The sequence below is a fragment of the Pelodiscus sinensis genome, chromosome 4, assembly GCF_052426305.1.
Source record: "Pelodiscus sinensis isolate ZL-2025 chromosome 4, ASM5242630v1, whole genome shotgun sequence".
NCBI classification, from domain to species: domain Eukaryota; kingdom Metazoa; phylum Chordata; order Testudines; family Trionychidae; genus Pelodiscus; species Pelodiscus sinensis.
This window is the reverse complement of record NC_143055.1, coordinates 117,573,879-117,597,627: the sequence shown is the minus strand read 5'-3', so window position 1 is coordinate 117,597,627 and position 23,749 is coordinate 117,573,879. Positions and strand designations below refer to the sequence as shown.

General features: G+C 39.3%; 1 protein-coding gene across 7 annotated transcripts in view; it reads left to right on the top strand.

The window, feature by feature from the left end:
- The window catches only part of SMARCAD1 (SNF2 related chromatin remodeling ATPase with DExD box 1), a 90,316-nt gene that overhangs the window by 28,562 nt on the left and 38,005 nt on the right, over positions 1-23,749 (top strand). For 5 of the 7 annotated variants that reach the window (XM_075929609.2, XM_075929610.2, XM_075929606.2 and 2 more), the window contains 4 exons: positions 2,743-2,834; positions 11,561-11,650; positions 13,374-13,458; positions 15,504-15,901. In XM_075929609.2, coding sequence (XP_075785724.2) covers positions 2,743-2,834; positions 11,561-11,650; positions 13,374-13,458; positions 15,504-15,901 — 665 coding nt within the window. Of the gene's footprint in view, positions 1-2,742; positions 2,835-11,560; positions 11,651-13,373; positions 13,459-15,503; positions 15,902-15,988; positions 16,528-23,749 lie in introns of those variants that run through there. The other 2 variants (XM_075929608.2, XM_006111955.5) reach the window with 2 other exon arrangements.

Genomic DNA, 23,749 nt, shown 5'->3' with positions numbered 1-23,749 from the left:
GATGTCTATCTAACCTGCTCTTAAATATTTCCAGAGAAGGAGATTCGACAACCGCCTTAGGCAACTTATTCCAGTGTTTAACCCACCCTGTCAAGAAGTTTTTCCTAGGGTAGGTCTAGATTTGCTTTTTCTTTCGAAAGAAAATATGCAAATTTAGCAGTAATTTGCGTATCTTCCAACGGCTTTTTCGAAAGGGTGGTTTTTTGTTTGTTTTTTGAAAAGCAAGCAGTTTAGATGCGGTTCTTTTGGGAAAAAAACACCCTTCTTTCGAAAACCTGTAAACCTCAATTTTTGAGGAAGAAGGTTCTTTTGGGCAAAAAGGGGGGGGGGGGGGAGTGAGAAGGGAGTTTTGAAAGAACCGCGTCTAAACTGTTCGCTTTTTCGGAAAAAAAATTTCAAAAAAGTGAGCAGAAGAACATATGCAAATTACCGCTGAATTTGCATATCTTATTTCAAAAGTGAAAGCAAGTCTAGATGTATCCCTAATGTCCGACTTAAGTTTAAGCCTATTGTTTCTTGTCCTATCATCAGAGGCAATTTTTCTCCTTCCTTGTGACACCCTTTTAGATATCTGAAAACCACTATCATGTCACCTCTCAGTCTTCTCCTTTTCCAACTAAACAAGCCCAATTCTTTGTCTTCTTTCATAGGTCATGTTCTTTAGACCTTTAATCATTCTTGTTGCTCTTCTCTGGACCTTCTCCAATTTCTCTACATCGTTCTTGAAATGTGGTGCCCAGAACTGGACCCAATACTCCAATTGAGACCTAATCAGCAGAAATATATACAAATAGCTTCTTTAACGCTGATGTGCATGAATACAAAGATTAAGGCAAGACTACATGACACGCAGGTCCCGTTTAAGTCAGTTCTACTGATATGATTAAAATTCCATATTTACCCAATTTCTATCCATGTGACAGCACTTTTAATGGGCAATGACAGTTCAGCTATTTAACTACTAAAATACATATCAACAGAAGAGCATTATTTTGACTACTTCTTGGTTTTGGTTTCACAATTTTAACAAATAAACAAAAACTGCCAATACAATATTTACTGAAATAGCTCCTCTCCTATCCCAGAGCCAGGCAGCCCCAGGATGCCCCCCCCCCCCCCATCCCAATACACCTACCCCTTCCCCAGTCCCTTCTTGCAAAGCCAGGCACTGGAGGAATGGGATGGGTAACCTTACCTTTTAAGTGGCCACACCCAGCCTGGCCACCTCGGAGGCTTGATTGCAGTTTGCACAGGGAGCACATGGCCCACCAGGCGCTCCTAGCTTGCTACAATACGTGGGGCTGTGCGCTCTGCTCCCACCCCAACCCAGCGCCCTCCTAGTGTTGGTGCCTGGGAGCAATGCACGTCCCCCACCCCATCTCTCCTCTCTATGCCTCTGCCCACGCACGTACTGACAAGGCTTATCTCAGTGCTGTGTGGCGCTGCTGCTGTGGCAGGTGTGTTCTGCTGTGTCTTTTGCCGCTCCCCCCTTCTTGTCGGCTGGCATCTCCCGCACACGTGCATCTGTGGCTTGTATCATTGCCACGTGGCTCTGCTCGCAGGGAGGCGCTGCCACTGTGGCAGATGTACTTTGCCTCTCCCTCTCGCCGCCCCTTCCCTCCCCCCGCCAGCTGGCAGCTCCTGCGCACAGTGTGGCTCAGTGGAGCCCCAGCAATAAGCCAGGCAGGCGGCCCGTGAAACGGCTCAAGATGCCGTGGGCCGCATGCAGCTCGTGGGCTTCATGTTGAGTAGCTCTGGTGTAGGTGGTGCTTGGTCCTATCATGAGTGCAGGGGTCTGGATTCGATGACCTCTTGAGATTTCTTCCAGTTCTGGTATTCTGTGATTGAATATTGCATCCCGATCTTTCAAAAACTTACATGCATGCTTAATATAGTAGAACATCAGATTTACAAACACCTCAGGAATTGAGGTTGTTCGTAATGCTGAAGAAAATGTTATGGTATTTTTTTTTTTCAAAAGCTTACAACTGAATATTTTCTTAATACAGCTTTGAAAGTTTTCTATGCAGAAGAAGAATGCTGCTTAACCTTTATTTTTTAGGAGTTTATATTTAACACTTAGTGTTATGTAATTGTTTCTTTTTTTTGTTATTTCTGCTGCTGCCTTACTGTTTACTTTTGGTTTCAAATGAAGTGTGTGGTTGACTGGTCAGTTTGTAGCTCTGAAGTTCTAGTCTATTATACTAATTTGAGATTAAGTTTTTAAAAATTTCTTCTTTACAAAACCCAAAATTGGAGATCTAAACAAGCTGTGTCATATTTAGGTTCTTTGGCTATCACAAAAAAAGACACATTGACCATAAACCTGTATTCAGCTATTTGCATATTTCCATTAAACCATTTGTTACAATGGCAAAAACAATTAGAATTTGTGCAGAATTTGATTCCTCCTTCTTAAAATTGAGATGAGAATTCTAATTCAAAGAGTAAGTTTTTGAATGTCACCATAGTAGAACAAAATATTTAATTATGTCTTCCTGATGCTTAATGTTTTGTTTGTAAAAATCTAATTCTTTATTGCCTAAAAATAATTGGTAGCTATATTGTTTTGTGTGAATAGGATGAGTGGTGGTACACAAATTCTTCCATTTGTTAAAAATCTGCTATCTTAAAGTTAGTATTGGTAGCTTCTGTGGTGTTGATTTGAATGATTCTGCTCTTTCAGGGTGAATTTCTAATTGATATAATTTTCAATTCTCCTTTTCCTTTGTGTTTTTAAAGCAGCATCCCGAAAAAGGAAACTGAGCCAATCACCCACAAACAATTTTGAAGATAGTGGTGACCAAATTTCCAAAAAGCACAAAACAAACTCTGTAAGTGTTATCCTTTCTGTCTTACACTCACAAAATAAATTGATCTCTGATGGCTTTGGCAACATTGGAAGCTTGAATTAGAGCCTTTCCAGGAAATTGCATGCTTCTCCTCATTGGAATTAATTGCTCTGCTTTCCCCTTCTCTGATAAGACTCCTGACTTATTTTTTTTCCATTTTTAATTTTTTTTAAAGGTTACATGCTTCAATATTCTATGTATGTTGAATTGTATCCCAATGTCTACTCCAGTATTGTTATTAGGGATGTGAAAGATTAACTGTCAACCAGTGGGGGCTGGTGCAGCACCCCACCTGCTGTGGGCAGGGGGCTGTTTCAGCCTCTCAGGGAGCATTTTCTGTCCACGGTGGGCCTGGGTGCCCCACAGGCAGGAGTTACTCCAGCATCGGGAGCGGCTTTTGTCTATAGGGGTCCCCAGGTGCCTCTTATGATGGAGTGGTCTCCAGTCTGGATCCTGCTTAGTTGCTTAACCGGTTGATCTAACATTTAACCCATTAAGTGATCAACCAGGATTTTTCATCCCTAATTGTTATGCGAGAAAGGGAGTGACAGTTAAGGACATGATCCTGTGATGTGCTTAGCACAATTGGTTCCCATAAGTCAGTGGAAGCTGTTGAGTGTGCAGAGACCATCCTCATTAGATCCTAAGTTAATCACCAAGAAATTGCTTGTTTTTTCTGTATAATTTCTCTTATATTTTAGTTGGGGTTTTGGTCATTTTGATGACCCTAGCTAAGTAAAGAGGAGCTGTATTCTGAAGGTGACCCACTCTGACATATTTGATACATGTTCTACAGTCCCATCGTCAGGACAGTCCCTGGAAGAACATTAGACATCATGGCAAAAGGATAACATTAAACTCTTTTGTGTAGTAAGGATGGGAATTCTTTTGTTAAAGGTTGAGTTGGGTGGAGAAATGCAAATACGTTTTAGAGGATTTTGTTACAGTAGATTCTGCTGATATTAACAGTTTTTGGTAAATAGCAACATATTACCAGCAATGTAATCCCAGCCTATCAACATCAGTGTTGATAAGATTCAGTTACTAGCAAGAGGCATGCTTCTTACTAACAGCTCTTTAAAGGAAAGGTCTACCTGTAATCGGATTCCTGGCTCTGAGCATGCACAGCTGAATACTTAGGTATGTGCCATGGCTTCCAAATAATAAGTTTGGGCTCCTCTTTGAGAGATGTCTCTATGGCTGCTCCACATTAGATTGGTGCGCTGCGACCGTGCCTCAGAGTGGAGATTTCATAGCAGTGTACCTCCGGCTACAGATAGACTCAGCAGTGCTCCCTGACTTTTTCGCATCTACATGATTATACTTTTTAAAACCAGTTAAATTCATTATAATAGTTAGTGAGTTTTAAATAGTTAGTTAATTACTTCGTTAGTTTAAGGAAAAAAAGATAGAAAGGAAAGAGAAATCTTAATTAGTATAAGGGGCTTTCTTTTCTCCCAGTTAATCGCTCTGTGCAATCTCTGACTGCTTACACGGGCATGCCTGGATCACCTGGCTTTAAACACTGCACTTTCATGTAAAGAGCATATTCTGCTTTCGGATGGTCACTCACAATGCGTCCATCTCTCAGAAATGCCCTCACTGTGCAAAGCTAAAATCGCAGGTGCGGAAAGACAGAGATATCCGACTCAAAGTATTTTTATTAGAAAACTCGCTTAGACCAGCCTCCAATCTGGGCAAACAGCCCGAGGAACTCAAGCAACAGGGATCCTAAAAGCCTGCCCAAAAGTGAGCCTCCACCGCACCTCAAAGGGCTATGGCACCGAAACGGCCATTCCCCTCACAGCCGGTGCTGAGAGCAGCAGTAGCAGCACCACACCTCATTACTTACGACACCATTGGCATCTCTGAAGTCCCCAGCAGAGGAAACACCACGCATGCACTAAATCACACACTGAGGTGACAGGCTTCAAGTTGCCTGCCTCATTGGCTGCAGCACCATCCGGCAATGATACGATCTTGCTGACGCACCATGAGAGCGCCGCGCCGACTACGTTCACAAGTGCCTCAGCTTCCACCACAGAGGCGCTCAATGCGCCAATACTGCTCTCAGCACTGAGGCATGATTCAGTGCCTCAGCCTCCATGCCACCCCACTACGGCACCGGCAACACCTGTTGGGAACTACACTCAACACAGAGACTTATTAGTCTCATCCACTTTTACCTCCCTATTTTTACAACTTGAGTGCTCTCCCCCTATGTTAACATCACACTCTCAGGAAAAATTGTCGCAGACATTCCTGAGGCTAATACATAGCATTATAGCATTGATATTCAAAGTCATGATTTCAAGGACAGCATTACAGGCTGCCTTAGATGCTGCGGACACGGCTGCACGTCCTACAGCAACATCAGTAGTAATGAGAAGGGCATCGTGGTTTAGCTCCACTCCATTCCCTAGGGAGGCAGAAACCAATGACGTCGCCCTTCTTCTACCAATTCTCAGTCACAGCAGTCCAACGAGCAAATTTGATCATCAGGTCGAGGGTCTGAACAGCCTCTCATCTATTCCAATGCCATTGATGCAAACAAATCTCGTCCATCACCAATTGTTGCTTTTCTTCAACAACTGGCAATGCATAACGTCTGATAAATGGGGCCTGCAGATAATTGAAAAAGGCTATCTTATTCCCTTTGTGTCCATACCCCTTCTCCACCCTCAGCCCCGTCCCTCTTCAGGGACCACACTCACGAGATCCTCCTTCAACAAGAAGTGGAGCACCTCTTACACATTGGGGTGATTGACCCAGTCCCCACACAGTTTAGAGGCAAGGGATTCTACACCCACTTGACAGAAAAAAGTTCAGGGGTTGGAGGCCCATACTGGACCTTTGAGCACTCAGTAAATTCATACAGAAACATTCAAGATGGTAACACATTACCGGCATTGGAAAAGGATGACTGGTTCTTATCCCTCGACTTGAAAGATGAATTCTTTCACATTGCCATTCACCCTGCTCTCAGATGTTTTCTTTATTTTTGTTGTAGACTCTCAACACTACCAATTCTTCCCATTCAAACGTGTCAAATTCCTCCCGTTCACCGCCAACAGACACGTCAGATTATACATAGACAGCATTGCAGCAACATTTTCCATAGATCATCAGGACAGAGCCCAATCTCGAGCATTCTGCACAGAGGCTATAGCACTTTGGAACTGGTGCCTGAAACACGACACAGTTATCACCACAGTGCATCTTCCTGGTGCCCTGAATACAACAGCAGATGCACTCAGCAGAACCCTATGATAGATCTGTTTGTAATGCAGTCCAACAATCAATGCCCCCTATTCTGTTCCAGGGCAGGAATAGGCAAGGGATCAATGGGGGCCATTACTACATTCCACTCCAAGATAGACAACTTGTCCATATTTGCTCATCCACTCACCAAGAGGTTCTTAAAGGCCTGCAGGCACTTTATCCAGATATCAGTCCACCAATGTAACCGTGGGACCTGCATTTAGTATTGAATGTTCTAACTAGGCCTCCCTTCATACTGATGGTGACAACCTCATTATTACACTTGGCCATGAATACGGTTTTCCTGATAGCCATTACCTCAGCAAGATGGGTAGGAGAGATCGTGGCCCTAATGACGGATTCCCTATATACCCCCTTTTTTAAAGACAAGGCCACTTTACGTACCCATCCGAAATTATTCCCCAAAGTACACTCATCCTTCCATATCAATTAGACTATGCATCTTCCCACCTTCTTCCGCAAACCACACGCCAACTCTTTCGAGATGAAAATGCATGCTCTTGACCGGCACAGAGCGCTCTTCTTTTACTTGCGGCGAATGAGACCACTCCAAGCATCTCCCAGACTTTGTTTTAATAGCAAACCACAATAGGGGATAGGCAGTCTCATCACAGAGACTCTCCCACTGGAACTCTAATTGCATCAAGCTTTGCTACGCACAGTCGGGTGTGCTCCCTCCAGAGAACGTATGGGCACAATCAACCAGGGCCATGCCTACCTTGATAGCATTCCTCTGTAAAGTACCCAAAAGAAACATCTGTGCAGCTGCCACATGGTCCTCCGACCACATGTTTGCAAAGCACTATGCGCTTACTCAGCGACCTCTTTCCAGCTTGAAACTAGCTCAGGCAGTTCTTTCCACCGCTTTTCTGTCAGATCCGAAGTCTTACTTCCCTAAAGAGGAATTGCTTTGTAGTCACATAATGTGGAGCACCTATTCGGACATCTCTCTCCCGAAGAGGAGGTTGCTAACCTCAATAATAACTGACGTTCTTCAAGATGAGTGTCCCCATGGGTGTTCCACAAACCCTCTCTTCTTCTCCTCTACTTCGGGATCCTTGCCTTCCCAAGCCATGGTTTCAGGGTAGAGAAGGAACGGGGCAGGGGAGGTGCTTGTGCATGCGCAATGCCTACAGCCTAACAGCGTGCAACTACTGGTGTGCACCTGCGTGGCCCCAGTGACACTGCTGTGAAATCTCCACTCTGAGGCTCAGCAGCGGCGTACAGACTCTAATGTGGAGCACCCACATGGACACTCGTTTCTAAGAACATCAGTTACTATTGAGGTGAGTAACCTCCCCTTCTGTAGGTCCTATGTGAGCCTGGCACTAAGCAAATGTGAATAGCTGAGAAGTTTGTCGTCTCAAAGTTGATTGGTTGTTTCATTCTGAAGAACAGCCATAACATTTTACAGGGTCATGGGAGCAGCACAAACAGAGGCCGCAAGCATCAAGGCAATGGAAGGGACACAGATGTTGGTAAAGCATTGAGTATCAGGTTTCAACTTAATCTTGACCCAAGTGCTCGACTCACTAGGCTGATGCTGAAACAGAAAATGAATCAGCTGTCAGCAGAGCCAGGGAAGGAATTCAAGCCTTTGGCTAGCTGGTTCCATCAGTGAAAAACCCAGCACAGTGTCATTAAGCCTAAGGAACAAGGCAAGGAACAAGATGCTCATCTTCTGGTGGCTAATGAATGGACGGTGAATGTCTTACCTAGCATTCTACAGAGTTCCAGTCACATGACATTTTCAGTGCAATGAGACTAGTCTCTTCTAACAAGGCTTTCCTGAAGACTTGGCATGGTGAAGGAAGGGCTTCTAGGAAGGAAAAAAGCTACAGACCTCATCAAGGTGCTTTATTGTATAAACATGGATGAGACAAACAGCCTCTCACGATAATTGGAAAGAACAAGTGCCCTCATTGTTTCTCTGATGACCACTCAAAGCTGGCTTTGATCTACCAGAGTTCAGATAAAGCTTGGATGACAACCGTGGTGTTTGAAGAATGGCTAAAAGAACTGGAACAAGAAATTGTGCCTACACAACCATCATGTGTGCCTGTGTATTGATAATTGCCCAGTTCATTCAGTTAATATAGAATTATCACACATTGTGTTAAAATGTTTGCCTTTGAACACACTCATGTCCATCCCCAGCATAACAAAGGCTATCATTAAAACTTCAAAGGTCACTACTATGCGTAATGCTTTCATCATGGTTTCGCTCTATGCTGACTCACATCTACAAGCAGTGAACTTGGATTAAAAAAGTAACTAACTGATGCACTTCAACTCCCTAACTAGTCATGGGCTGCTGTTCTCCCCCAGATTGTTGAAAACTGCATCAGAAAGGGTTTGTATCAACAACAGAAAATGCTGGCTTAGTAGACATGATGTGCTGGTTGATGTTTCAGTTCCTGACAATCTAACATCAAAGGAATTTGAGGCCATTGTTGAGTTTGGTCATTTGGAGACAGAAGGTGAGTTCGCTGATGGTGAACTTGTAGAGGCAGTACCAGTTGTGAAGCGCCTATGTGCTGAGATAGATATTATATGGGATGACAAACATGTGGAGCCTTCACTTGTGGCAAATAGTAAAAAAAGAAGATATTTGGACAAATGGTATTCTTGACAATTTTTTGGTATATTAAATATAGTACAATTTTGTGCTAATTCCGACCCATGAAGAGCTCTAACTAAATACAGTGCTGTTTCGTCTATAGGCACATACTGTTAAGTTTTCTTGGGCGCTCTTTAAATGCGCGTTTTGATAGAATTGTGTGTTGCTGTAGTCTTTGCAACCTATATCAAACAAAGACCATGTGTCCACTTCTCGTGCTGGAGATTGATCTTCTGGCATTCATTTTAGCAGGGCCTAGTAAAGATTAGGGATGTCAGTGTGTAGACGACTACACAATTAACTGATAAGCCTGGGATTATCAGTTGATTCAGTTGACTACAGGCATCCCCTCCCACCCTCCAACTTGCAACCTCTGTTAGAGAGGCAGCAGCAGTATGGAGGGTGAGAGGGGTAGGCAGGAGCCGATAGATGTGGGAATCCGGCTCTACAGACCCACCTTTCCAACCCCTCATTCCCTCCTACAGAGACTGCAGGAGGGGAAGGCAGGAGCCAGTGCTGGGAGAAGCTGACTTAAGTCATCTCTACTCAGCACTAGCTCTATAATACTGCCCCCCTATCAGAGATAGCAGTGGGGCCAAGGGAGCCTGCCACAAAGCAGCCTCGGCCTGTGGGAAGCTCAGACACCCTGTGGATAGGGGCGTCTGCCGCTCCGTGCTGCTGTCTCCTTATCAAAAGCAGCAGCATGGCTTCCTGAGAGGGGGACTGGAAGTGCATTGGCTTTCAGCCCCGCCTCTGGGGACTGTTGAATAGTCATGTAATCAGTAAAATTTGATGCAGTTACACGATAATTCAGTTACTTGCTATCTAACATCCCTAGATAAGACTCGCTAAATTGAACGGTGAAGAGCAGCTCTGGCTGGGGCCGGTACTCCTCACAGTTGTGAGGAATATGGGAAGCTGATGGGAGCATTTGCTCTCATCCACCTTGCTCTGTGAAGGTGGCATGAAGCTTGGCTTAAGGCAAGCTGACTCCAGCTACATAGTTTGCGTAGATGGAGTTTTATACCTTAACCCGATCTTCCAGGTGTAGTGTACAACTGGACTCAAGACTTCCTGCATTATGGTACACGATACAATGTATCCATTTCTATATGCCATATTTGGTTTTCTTTTTTAGGAGTTGTATCAAACCTGAAAGTTAATAAACAATTCATTGTACAATGTGTCCTTGGTCTATGCTCATATTTCTATTTCTCCTCCTGAAAATAGTACCTTCTGCTTATTGGTAACCTCTAGAAAACAGCAACTCTTCACTAGGAATTGAGAGTTTGCTAATAAGTGGAATCTACTGTATTTTGAAATCTGGTTTTGTTCAGTTGGGAACAGAATCACATTTTTTTTTCCATGAGAGGGAATGGAGCCAGACGGTCTGGATCATGGACTGTGGGAACCTAAGCTACCAAGCAGCTTGCATGCCTGGGAGAGTGAACACCAGTGTTCCTGGTTCCCTGTCAGCCTGCCAGGTTGGTTGCAGGGGACTGTGACCCTGGAAGTTCCAGGCTGGTGAGCTGGAAGGACATAGGGCAGGCTTCCAAAGGAAATCTGGGAGCCAGGTTTTGAAACCTGTCTCGTGGTCTAGTTTGTTTAAATCCTCGAAATTTAAAAAAAAAAAAAATCCATGAAACGTTTTGATTTCAACAAATCAAATTCCAATACAAATTTTGGTTGGAATTTTTTAAACAAAGTGCCACAAAAATCCTTCATACAGTATTTTGCATGGAACTTAAATGAGAGAATTACATACCAAGGTTTCCACTTCACCTTGGTTTGAGAATTGGTGATCAGAAACTAGATGCAGTGCCTGGACTTGCTAAGTGTAACTTTAACTGTTACTGTAGTTATTAACCTGGGACCTATCTGTTCCATAGCCAGGAGTGTTAGTAGGTGAGCTGACGGCTACTTAATACATTTATAAAAGCACAGGTGCAGCATCTGAAACTGGGCTCAAGCCAGGAATCAGCCAATTCCTGACTGGCACCTGGTCCCCGCTGCTCCCTGTGGAGAAGGTACTGGGGAGAACTAGATTTTAAGCCATCTCCACCCCAGCACCAGCTCCTGCTCCTCCCTCCCCCTTTGCTGCAAGGGGGGAGAAGTAACTAGTTGAGGGTCTAGTTGACTAACCGATAAGCTTTTGCTTATCATATATTCGACTAGTTGCTTACATCCCTATCTTTAATATGCAAAATTCCATTGATAACCATGTGGGTTGCATATAATCTGTCTCACTTGAGTAATGGTTGTTTCCAGTTCTGGAAATGGGGCTAAAATCTGTTGATCATGCCTGTCTTCCTTTTTCCTCTCCACAAGAAGAGTTGTCATGTTTTAAATTTTTTAAAAAATTTCATGTTTTAAAAAAATGCCTAACTTGAGCACTATTATGTGAAGAATCACATATATATCATATAGAGCCACTCAAGTTTTTTTAGGTGAACTTAAATGATTTTAAGCTGGTAAAGATCTATTTATAATAGTGTGGTAAAGAGCCTCACAATTGTTTGTCTTTTATTTTGTATTGAGTTAAGACCTTTTCCTCTTTCAGTACTCTTAAGAATTTTCTATACCATTCTTGGGAAGTTTTGTCTCATTTTAAACAGTTATAATTGAAGAAAGTAGTATTAGTAACTATTTTCTGTCTGAGAGCTCAAATATTTCTGCAAATTGTTTTTCATTCAAAGTATGACTGTTTAAAAGGTAAGTGAAGTTATACATGTTATTTCATTTTTATATGATAGTAGTATTATGATGTATTAAGTGAAATGATTGCTATGTCTTTTGTGAACTATAGCTAGAAGAGCCAGAATCGCAAGAAGAATGGGAAAAACAAGAATCTCTTGTAAAGAAACTGCAAAATAAATTCCCCAGTTTGGACAAAGAGGTAAGATACTACGTATCTTTTGGGAGTAAATCCACTGTTTATGCAAGTATATAAAAATGTAATAAGTAATAGGACCAGATTTTAGCCCCCATTTCAGCTGCTTAACCTTTTGCCTGGATAAGGGGAATTTCTAGATTGCATGGCACTAGCCAATGGACCCCAGCACAGACAGTGTTTCAATGGAAAGGGTACATGGCAGGAACACCTTTCTGCTGATAATATTCACTTGGTCTCTTGAGACTGGGCATTTGGACATAAGTTATACTATGTAAACCCTACATAGGTTGGCCTGACCTGAGAGTCTGGATCATAGAATGAATGAATGTATGTGGAAAATTTCAGGCTTACTATGTTATTTTATCATTAAAACATTCACATTATTTTTAGAACTCAGTGATTTTTAAATCAGAAGTTGCTTATCTGTATGGGTCATTACATGGGATATCTAGTTGTTAGAGAGTGAATTATTAGAAACTGTGATGGTTGTATAGAGATCTGAAGTAGATTAGCAATTAAGTAGAGAATTCAGTGAGCTTTTAGTAGTATTTAATATTTAATGGTAGGAAGGGAGGGGGTAAGTTAATACAGTTCAGTATTCTGAAGTTGTTTTCCTTGAATGTTTATCTAAAATACTCCTCTAATAAAGTGGGCTTTGCTCATGAAAGCACATTATTTTTTATATATATCTAAAGAAGAATGTTTGTATGTTTGTGCACTAATAATTTGGGCACTATAAGAGCTACTGCAACCAAACTTTGCGTGGGATAACCTTTCCTCCAGGAAAAAGTTTTAAGGTACTCTTGGCAGTGCGGGGAGAAGTGGTTTCCTGGGGGAAGCGGCGGTGACAGTCACTCACTAAGGCTGGCAGTGGAGGCGAGAGGGGAGGGGTGGTGCTCCGAGCAGCAGCTGTCCCATTCGCCTCTACCAGGCCATTCCACTGTGTAGGCACGTCCGGGGCAGGGGAGTCCCCTCCTGCCCGTAATGTCACTTGGCCCGGGCCCCTCCCCTCCAGCAGTGGCCGAGGGTTGCCGAGTGGCGGACTGGAGCTCGTGGCCACCGATAGGGGTTGGTTGTGGGCGCAGCAAGGTGAGCCCAGCTGGGAGGTGGCAGTGCTGGGAGCAGCTTGGGGTCCAGCGCAGCTTCCTAGTCGCATGGCGGGGAGCCCGGCACTTGCTCGCCATGGCCCGCAGGATAGGGGAGCCCCCGGTGCGGCCCCATAGTGCAGCAGGTAGTGGGGCGAAAGTTTTGGGGCGGAAAGTGGGGTCGTTGCTGGGGCACAAGCTGGGCTGCCCCGCCCACCCTAGGTTCCATGCTCGCGCCCTCCCGCCTGCCCATCACATGGTGCACCCCTGGCAAGACCCTACCACCCACCCTGAGCAATGCCAGGTAACTCCAGGTGTGGGGTGGGTGGGGGTGTGTGTGTGTGTGTGTGTGTGTGTGTGTGTGTGTGTGTGTGTCCTTTAAAGTTACAGACTAACACAGTTTGCCCTCTAAAATACTGTTAACTTTAATTATCTCCCTACAATGAAACAGGTTTTCTAATTAATGTTAAGAACAGATTTTTAAAAATCAAGTGCTTATTTATAACATATATAGTGTGCATAACTTTAGGGATTAATCCAAGGTTTTATCGGGTACTTGCTAGAGAAGTGTTGCTCTTGTTTTTAATTGTTACAGGATTTTTATTATATATCACGTGATAATAAAAATGTTATTTTAATAGGAACTGAAAGATGTACTTCAAGAACATAACTGGGTGTTTCACGAAGCACTGGAATCTTTAAAAGTATTTGCAGAAGACCATCAGGGTAAAGACAAATTTACAGTAAATTTTATTGTGTAATAAAACAGATGAGAAGTGTAAATTTCCCTAATGTGTAAATATCACAAACCTGATCGTGATTAAGATATTTTACAAAGTTGTGATGATGTGCAAAAAACCGTTTAAGGAGGGGGAAAAGGGTAAAGGAAAAGAATGTAAAAGAAAATTGTTTTTACTGTTGAAAAAAAGTATATATGCTGAGTTGGCATCCTATTTTTTATTAAGTTGTATGCCTTTTTATATGGAAGTTAAGGCAGCTTTGTCAAGTGCCGACTTACCCATATGAGCATAAATCCATATTCGTTAATATGAAAATATATTCTTTATGATGAGAAAAAAATCAAACATGATTCTCTTTGAATTGAATATTTCACAAAGTATTTGTCTCAAGGCCGTGAGTCTCAGTAAATCAGTCTATTACTATTTAAGAAGGCTTTAGTATAGAAATAATACTTAGACTATATTTAGGATAAATAATGCAAACAATATTCCAGCAAAATGACAATACATTAAATTTGATAGAAATAAGTATTGTTGCACTATTGATGAATCTGCAGATTATTACAAAAGAAATAACCTGTATTTAGAATTGATATCTTAATTCTTTAGTAGTGCCAGAAAGCACCAATCAAAATCAGGAACCACATTGTGCTTCCTACTATACAAGGCTAGAGAGAATTCCTGATCTGAAGAACTTAAAAACTATCATTTCACTTCTGTTTCAATTAGGATATGTTGCAAATACATAAATATGTCTTTTAAATCAAGTAATTGGTGATGCAATTAAAATTGCCAAACTGAGTTTCCTTAATCTGATCATCTAAAAGGCGAGGTTCAGCTGAAGCAACAAGACTTTACACATGCAAAAGGCTATTTTACCAGGGTCTTTTATTATTCCTGTTCTCATTTCTCACTTCCATAATTTTCTCTTTTACAGACTTTTTGTTTTCATAGACATGTTGGCAGAAATTGTGGTAAAATATGAGAAGAAATACATAATCAAAATTACAGAGTAGGAGCATATTACGTTATTGATCAAAGCTGGTCATTTGCTTCCAGGAAGAGTATTAAAAAATTATTCCCAGCATTAGGAAGCTGTATCTCTGAGTGTACCAACGCAACAAAATACATTTTTTTAGACCATGCTTGATGGGCAGTTTGATTGCTTTAGGCTGTTAGTGGATAAATGTGCAATGGATTAGACAGGAGAGCAAACATTTAAAATATTTATAGCATTAAAGTATACTTTAAAATTGAGTGATCAAAAGTATGCACATTTACTGTTTTTTTTTCCTAATACGGATTATTTACCTAACACATAATTAGAGTTATTGAAAATAAGACGTTAATAACAGAACCAAAAATATTTTTATTTTATAAGCTCTAGTTCCTCAGGTTTCTTTAACAGGTGCTAGCTTTTGGTGTCCTGCCCATAATGCTGCGGTGAGATGCAGTAAAATGAAACTAAGTTTGGTTTGTTGTTTTTTGTTTTTTGTGGAGAAAGCATATGCTAAGCTAGGTTTATTTGCTTACTTTATCAACATACATTTTGCAATGGGGGGATAATCCATTAAAATAAAATTTTGTCATATTCCTTACAGTATCAAAGGTTGCTTTATACATATAACCATTTTGACCATTTTTGTTTTGTGATGACATTAAATCACTATAGATACTTTGAATTTATATTAATGATAGTTGACATGGTGAAATTACTTGGCTTTTTATTAGAATTGTATAGTGTCTGTGATTTTAATATTTTCATTGTGATTCTAATTACTTGGTAATTTTGTATCTGCTGTGATCGTTACAACATCTTTCTAAATATACAGAGAAGTTCCAAACATAGCTTGAATAAAGTTTTATAGTTAGTGAACTGAAATTTGTATAATGCTATATATAGATATAGCTAGCAGAGGACAGTGGTGTTTACGTAAGCCTTCATTGTGAAAAGCAGCTGTTTATTGAAACATTTTTGCTGTTGATCAATGCATCTTATTTGTCATTTGCTTTCTTACATTATATACACAGATGTGCAATATCCTTCCAAAAGTGAAGTTTCTAGTTGGAACCAAGTCTCCACAAATAGCAAAAAACACCCTGATAATGACACTAAAGTGAAGGTGAAACAGAAATCTTCTGCAAAAGCCCAGAATGGCTTTAGGAAAAAAGACAAAGGCAAAAAAGGTGTTTGGAGCACTAAAAGAGAAACAGAAGACTCAGAATACGAGTCAGCTTCAGAAGGTGGTAGCTCCCTTGATGAGGACTACAGTAGCGGTGATGAAGTGATGGAGGATGGTTACAAAGCTAAAATACTTAACTTCCTGCAAGATGCTTCACTAGGTGAACTCACTTTAATTCCTCAATGTTCTCAGAAAAAGGCTCAGAAGATAACAGAGCACCGGCCCTTTAATAGCTGGGAAGCTCTGGTAAGTCTGCATTCTTTTTTTTTTTAAATATTCCTGTATGTTTATAGTCAAGGTATCTTCAGTCTAGGGAGGCATATATGGGTGGCCTTATCCTGATTAGGCTAAAACACTATAGTAATTTTAAGCCAATAGCATTTCAAATAGTGTCATATGACCTAATTTTGAATGAATTAAGGGGTGATTTTCCTGAAAAACCCAAGCTGATTGGCTGGCAATACTGTCACTCATTGTTTAGCATAGAAACTTGGTTCATTTCACTGCAGAAGAAGAAATTAGAGCTTTCATTTAGGAAGGAGTTGTTTGCTAGCCTGTTCTGATCTGTTTTAGCTGAAAAACCATGCAGAAAGCAAGAATGTAGCAGAACTTTTACTGCAGCTACTTAAAGAGCAGCAGCAACTTCCAAGGTAGCTCCATGATTGAAGATGCCAGCATGGATATTTTAAGCTTCACCACAGGAGAAGCAATTGTTTTGTTCTGTTTTTCTTTTAATATTGCAACTCAGCCACTAGCATGGTTTTGCTGGCTAAGCAGTGCAGCCATTTTAAGGACTGTAGCAATCAAAAAAGTAAAGCATCAGGGATACCTAAAAGACATTCTATAACTGAATGGGAGAACATCAGTCACTGGTAAGTATGCAATGTACGATCATTTACTAGGTTTTTATTTATTTTCATTTGTTCTCCATAATGTGTCTGTGTGCTTAGAATTTTATGTGTTTCAATGAAGTGTAAGACATCAAACCTGATCTATGCAGCACTGTAATAGAATAGTCAAAGCACCTGAGAAGGAAGTCTTGTGGCTTTTGAAATTTTTTTCCTAAGCTACTATGTGATGGCACCAGCTTTTGAAGCAAAAAAGGTTTACAGGCCCTTTAAAAATAATTGATATAATTTTTCAGGAGTAAGTGTTTTTAACAAAGTCTATTTTGTGTAGTTTCTTAGTGTGTGTTTTTTTTTTAAAGAAATATATTTTTATACTTAGAGGAAGACATTGTAATATAATGTAACCTTGCAGTACTTCATGTGCAAATATTTCACACCACAAGAATATGAGATTGGATTGTATTTTTATGAAAATTAAATTAATAATCACAAGTCAGAGTGTTCAAAAAAATATAAGTGCAGCTTCAAAAATATGCTGCAAGAGAAATCCGTTTTGCCTGAAGCCTTGGTTTCTTAAAGAACATCTGTCATAATTCTGTTCCTTTCCAAACTTGTTGGGTTTTGCCTGAGCTGATTCTTTGGAAAAGTATTTGCTACAGGGCTACCTTATCCCTCTCTGTTTGCTAAAATATTTTTACAGAGTCAAGTTGTACAGGCTTGTTTGAATTCAAATTATTTTTTCATATAGATTGCCTTTGTCAGCACACACATTTTTATATAGTTATTGTAACTGCATGCCCAAAGTGTAACTAACACATAGCAAACAAGTTTTAGCAGATATTAAATAGGCATATAGTGTGTTTTAATTGTTTTTTTTAAAAGATCTAGTTTTTAGCAACTCAATACTCTAATAATGTGGAACCATATAACAAATTGGATGTTTCTTTTTTAATAACCATTTAAAACTAAGCCAGGTCTTTCTTAGATTTTTTTTTCTCCAAACTTTTTTACGTGTAATACATGGTAGATTATTAGAAAGTATCCTTGCTTGTACACTATTTTTTTAAAAAAAACTTGTAATCCAAAGATAAGAGTAGGAGCTAGCAGTGTATCACAATACATATCCAGAAACTGTAGTAAAAGCTTCATAAATGCATAACATAGAAAGGTTTACATTTTAGTTTCCGTAATTATTATTATATTAAAGATAGGTGGAAAAGTTATTTTCTGGGAATTGAATTTGCATTCTATGAAAAATCAGTATCTTAATTGCATAGAACTGGAAAATAACTTTCAAATGCAGTTTGTTTAAGGAATTGCAGTTTGTTGTAACTATTAGAAATATTTTGAAATTACTTAAAATATAATCTTAATGGCAAAGGTAGATTATATAGCTATTTCTCCTGATGGAAAATAGAAAATGCAAGGATATAATAGTAGAAAAAGTGCTGGAATAAATAATCCTCATTGGTTAAAGGGGAGGTGGTTTTATTTTATTTTTATATATATATATATTCATATATATATGAATGAATGAAAGAATTGGAAGTTGAATGGTTAAATTTGACACAGTTAAGTATGTAAAAAGAATATGGAGTTGAACAGTGGACAAGTGGCATTAAGGCTAAAAAAGTTGATGTTCCTGATCATAAAAACAAAACTACAGTGGAAACATTAATGTTGGCTTACATTAATTCAATCACATCTACAAGGGTATAGTTACAGATTTCAAAAGAAACCATCTAATATTACTTTTGGGGCAATGTGGATAACTGTCATAATGGATTTCATTCAAATAGTTATGTTACTTAATTACAAACAGAATATTTTCTTGGAATTTTTAATTAGGTACCTGCTTTTATGTATGTAGTTGATACTTGTACATTAAAGTCGTCCTTGTAGATAGTGCAGGAACATTCACATAGTGAATTATATTGGAATTTGGGATATATAAACTTGTTTTGATCACCTAATACTAAGCAAATATTTAGATTGGTAAAGTTTCCTATTTTTTAATTATAGGAAATGCAGGATTTTTGTAATTATACATTGTTCATCTTTATTCCTCCTGTTGCAGATTTGTAAAAGATTGACAAATTATGATCAGCAATCCAGCTAACTGCTAAATGAGAACTTGTTCCCTATTAATTTTTAATCTTGCACCAATACTGGATATACAGTCTTTCTGATTGTTTTATTCTAACCTGTGTTAGTGCATGCTGGATGAAAGAAATGTGGATAAAACTTACTATAATTTATTTTTTCTCTCTAAATCAGGTTTTTTTTAATATTGTCTTCCTATTTCTGAGATAGGTTAGTAGCTTTCTATATAAGGAAAATGTATATATTTCTCTTCAGAATCCTTTGTTAGTATGGCCATTTCAAAATGCAGCTGATTGCAATTTGATTCAACACAAAATCTGTTTAAATAATCTATGCAGTATCAAAATCTATTTTTGTATATTTTGTTGCTTGTTAAAAATGCTTTGTCATTATGCTCAGCTTTTTCTCCCAGAATATCATTCACTAAAATCATCAATTCATACTGTGCTTTCCTAGTTTCCCAATATGTTTTCAAAATCTTAACTAAAAAAGTTTGTAGATGCCACAAATTCAGGAAGTGATAGATAATGAAGTGAGCATGTCACTGATTGAGAGCCATCTAGATCTCTTGGTAAACTCGGCACAAGCAAACTATGTTTTAAAATGGCTAAATGTCTATGTATCCAACTAGTAACAAAGAACATAGGTCATACTTACAGAATGGGGGAATTCTATTCTGGAAAGTAGTGACTTTGAAAAAGATTTGAGTCATGATAGCTCATCAGCTGAACTTGAGCTCCTGTGGTGATACTGTGGCCAAAAGATCTAATGTGATCCTAGGAAGTGTTTTAACAGGGGACTTCTGAGTAGCAGGAGAGTGGTCATTTCACCTCTCTATCTTTGGTATTCGTGTGACCACTGCTTGAATATTATGTCCTGTTCTGGTGCCTGCAACTTAAGAAAGACGTTGAAAAATTGGAGAGGGTTCAGTGAAGAGCCATAAAGAATGATTAAAGGATTAGAAAACATGACTTTGAGCTCCTGGAGTCTGTTACTCTATCTGTTGTGTGTAATAAAGAGAAGGTTAAAGGATGACTCGAGTACAGCCTGTAAATATCTACATGGGGCATAAATATTTAATAATGGGCTCTTCAGCCTAACCAAGAAAGGTGTTACATGATCCAGTGACTAGAAGTTGGAGCTAGAGATAATCCGATTGAAAATAAGGTTTAAATATTTAAACTGACAAAGAAATTAACTATGGAACAATTTGCCAAGGGGTGGGTGGGTTTGTTTGTTTGTTTGTTTGCTAATGGATTTTTTTTTTATCACTGACCCTTTTTAGAGTAAGACTGGATGTTATTCTAAAAGATCTCATGTAGGAATTATTTTGGGGACGTTCTATGACCTGTGTGATACTGAAGGTGAGACAAGATCACCAGGGTAACTTGTAGCTTCCGTGGCCAATCAGTCTGTGAACCCGTCTTTATAGAACACAAAAGCAGAAATGTGAATAGTATTTGCTCAAATAATTTGAATTGCCAGTAAAGTAAGGTTACATGTGCACAACCTGGTATTGTAGGATCTCAGTGGAGGCAGTGGGTGAGATTCTGTGCTGTTTCTGACAAAACGCAGAATTTACAAACCAAGGTTTGAGGCTGAGGTGGCTTTAAGTATCCCTTAACTGAGACAGCCTGGGAAACTTGTCTGAGTTATGGTAGTGTCCTGAGTCTGCCAGTGGAGTGGAAGAGGGAGACGGATTGGATGAAGATCCAGTGTGGGGGAAGAGAACTTGAACCAATTGGGCAGACACTGGCATGAGCATCTGGAACAGGGACATAGTGTATGCCTACATTTGCTGTAGATAATTAATTCTGAAGGCCAAATGTTGAACACTGAGGAGAATGCAAAATACTGAATAGCTGTTAATTAAGTGAACACAATTCATTCTGTGCGCTGAACAATGTGGGAGGTCCTATGGCAATAATGTTCCTTTAATGAGATTTGTTTTTATATATAAAATTCTTTCTGCTCCCTCAGACTTCAAATGCAAGTCTATTAGCATAAACTAATACAACTGAGTTATATTTTTACTGAGACTTTTGTAATAAGAATCTGGTTTCCTTGATTGACTAGGGGTACAAAACCCACTTATCCCAATACAAGTCGTGTTACAAAAATGGTAGGAAATAAAGAAAAGAGGTAGCAATAGGAGCTTCACATACTGAAGAGTTTGGATTGGTTTGTTGAAACAAACAAGAAAATAAAATCTTGAACATTCTTGCCAGAATTTCATTATCCAACATTGAGATGAAACTTGATGTAAGGTCCAAGAAATTTGTTGGTGGGTGGTAGCTAGTTAGTTACAGTGAAGGCTGCTACTCCATATTTTTCTGTATAGTGCTTAAGTTTGAGTTATAGCCTTTGTCTATGGACTAATAAGTCTACACTATGGCTTTAAAGGCCTAACTTATAAAAAAATGTATTATTGCCTACTTAACTGTGCACAGTTCTGAACAATGAAGTCCTAAGTCTCTAGTGATCCTGTTTGAGAGTTAAGCACCTGAATTTCTTTGACACAGTACTATCTATTTTTTTTTTTTTTAAATGTAGATAATTCAGAACGGCAGCTAAAATACGTCTTGTTGTAACTTGGAGATTAAATGCTGACACACAATAAAATGCGTGATTTTAGAACAGATGGCTTCAATTTCAATGCATTTATTTATAGATTACAGGATTTATATTCATGCCAACCAGGGCTTTAGGCATTAGGGCAAATGTTGGAGTTTTTAATCTCTTATTTAAAAATCGTGTTCTTCATGCTTGTTTTTAATAAAAGATGTTTTTCAGAAAACTTATTTGCAGGTATCTACATGCAGATCCCAGTATTGATTTAAATTAGAGGAATTCAGTAAGATTTCTCACATTTTTGGTTTAAAACTAAACAAAAACCCAAACATGCAAACTGCCAGTGAAGGACGTCCTTTTTTTTGGAACACTCACTGAATTAAAGTGATACCTGATTGTTGAATTCATGTTACCATACTAAGTTTGTGTTGATTTCATATAAATTCTTTACAGATAAACTGTGCAGTTATGGGGTAGGGCAATGGAAATTAAGTTGTGCAAAAGTTCAGATTTTGCATTGTATGATCACTGGAAATCTTGTATAAGGAAGGAAAAGTCATAGAGGATGGTCAAGCGCTACTTGTTTGAAGTAAGAGTAGCGTACCAAGTTTTACCAGAGCACCCGTTATCTATAATTCAGTGAAGAACAAGTTGCAAAGTTACTATAGTAGTAGTAACTAAAGACTGGGAAATCTAAATAGTTTAGGTATTGTAAATTTTACAATATTTAAGTTAAAAATATTTATCATTTTCCTCCCTTTAAACTGAAATATTTTGCACTTAATGTTTTCTCCCTGAGCATTCATTGATTGCAAACATGACCTCCAATCCTGCAATAAGTGTGCTCATTGACATCTGATCTAAAGCAAATCCCCACTCATTTCTATGGAGATTCATGTAGATCCATGTCTCCATAAAGTGTCAGGTTGTGACTATATTAACAACCTTACAACACCCCTGTGAAGCAGATAAGACTTGGTAGCTGTAACGTTAAGGTAACTGAGACACAAAGTAAGTATTGTGTTCAGTCTTATGTAGTGCAGGTGGCAGAATTGAATAGAATCTACTTTCTCCAGCACCACAAGCCTATCTTTGCATATGAATCTAGGTAGCAACACATGTCAAGGTTTCATGTCAACAGCCATTTCTTCTGGTTGGAGGAGGAACTGGCTGGAGGAAGCTTATTACTTAGAACCCAAAGAATAGTGATTCTGTTTGTATTGAAAATGGAATAAAAAGATAGTGTTGAGGAAATGGAAACAGAGCAAGGTGACTTATGTGGATTTTAAGCATGCATATGACAGAAGAAATAAGGCTTACACAGTGCAATAAATAGTGCCTGACTGCCCACAGAATTATTCCAAGGTAAACAGTTTTGTGCATCTATTAAAGGTAGAAATGTAGTAAGAAATAATGAGGGGGTTGTTTTTGGCTGTAATTGGTTACTCTGTTGGTTCCATTTCATTAACTTCAGGTTTAGAATACGGAAATTAAAATTAAAATTGATTATCTGTACATCACAGATAGGCTAGAACATAAATTCTGAACCTGGTGGTCGTGAACATGTCTGGGGGATTGTGACCACGCCCCCTTTTAGAATGGCTAGATGTCAGAGAGGTCATAAGGCTAGGAAATACTATTCTTGATGGGCTTCTATTTGTCTAAACTAGAGTACGCGTTAGGGTCCCAGACCTAGATTATATCTTGAAGGTATAGTAAACTGCAGAAAATGAAAGATGACAAAGTAAGTGGACTGAGGCAAAGGAGGAATTGTTGTATAGTTTTTAGAATACTGTTCTAGAATTCTGGCTTGTGTTCTTTCAGTTCACTTAGTGTAACACTTGAAAAGTTAACCTCAGTACACCAGCAAGATGTGCTCCTGGCCTACTCCCATACTCGTGCATATGAGTGTTCACTTAGATTTCTTAACCTGTTTTCATGGGAGTCAATGGAAAGGATGATTTCCAGCCAAAACTATGGTGATGAGGCCAAGGATTTAATTTGCACAGAAAATTGTCCCTTTCTCATTCTTTCGATTTGTCTCCCACACAGTGCTTGCCAAACATGAGTCTATATAGTGTAAAAACACATTCTGGGTTTAAGAGGAAAAAATATTCTACGTTAACTTCTAGCACTGAAGTTATATTTCAAACTCTGTGTTCTTTGCTCCATATTTGTCATCTGAAGAAGTAGATTGTGCCCACAAATGCTCATGATACTACTTGTATATTTTTAACAAAACATGTAGATGGTATCACGAGCTTTTGTGGGCACAACCCACTTCCTCAGATGACCGGAGTGTTGGAAGTCCAGATCCAAGAATAAATAAGGGAAGGAGGGAGGTGGGGAGAAGGAAGAAAAATGGAGGGGAGGAAATAAAAAGAGACAGTGAGTAGTAGTTATGCTTTAGAGGGGTAGCCAAGTTAGTCTGTAACAAGAAAGACTTAAACAACAAATAGTCTAGTAGCACCTTTAAAGACTAAATAGTTACAAGAGGCTGATAAGAACCCTTAGCACTTGAAAAGGAAGATGACCAACACCAGATTCTACACAGGCATCAAGAACTATTAGC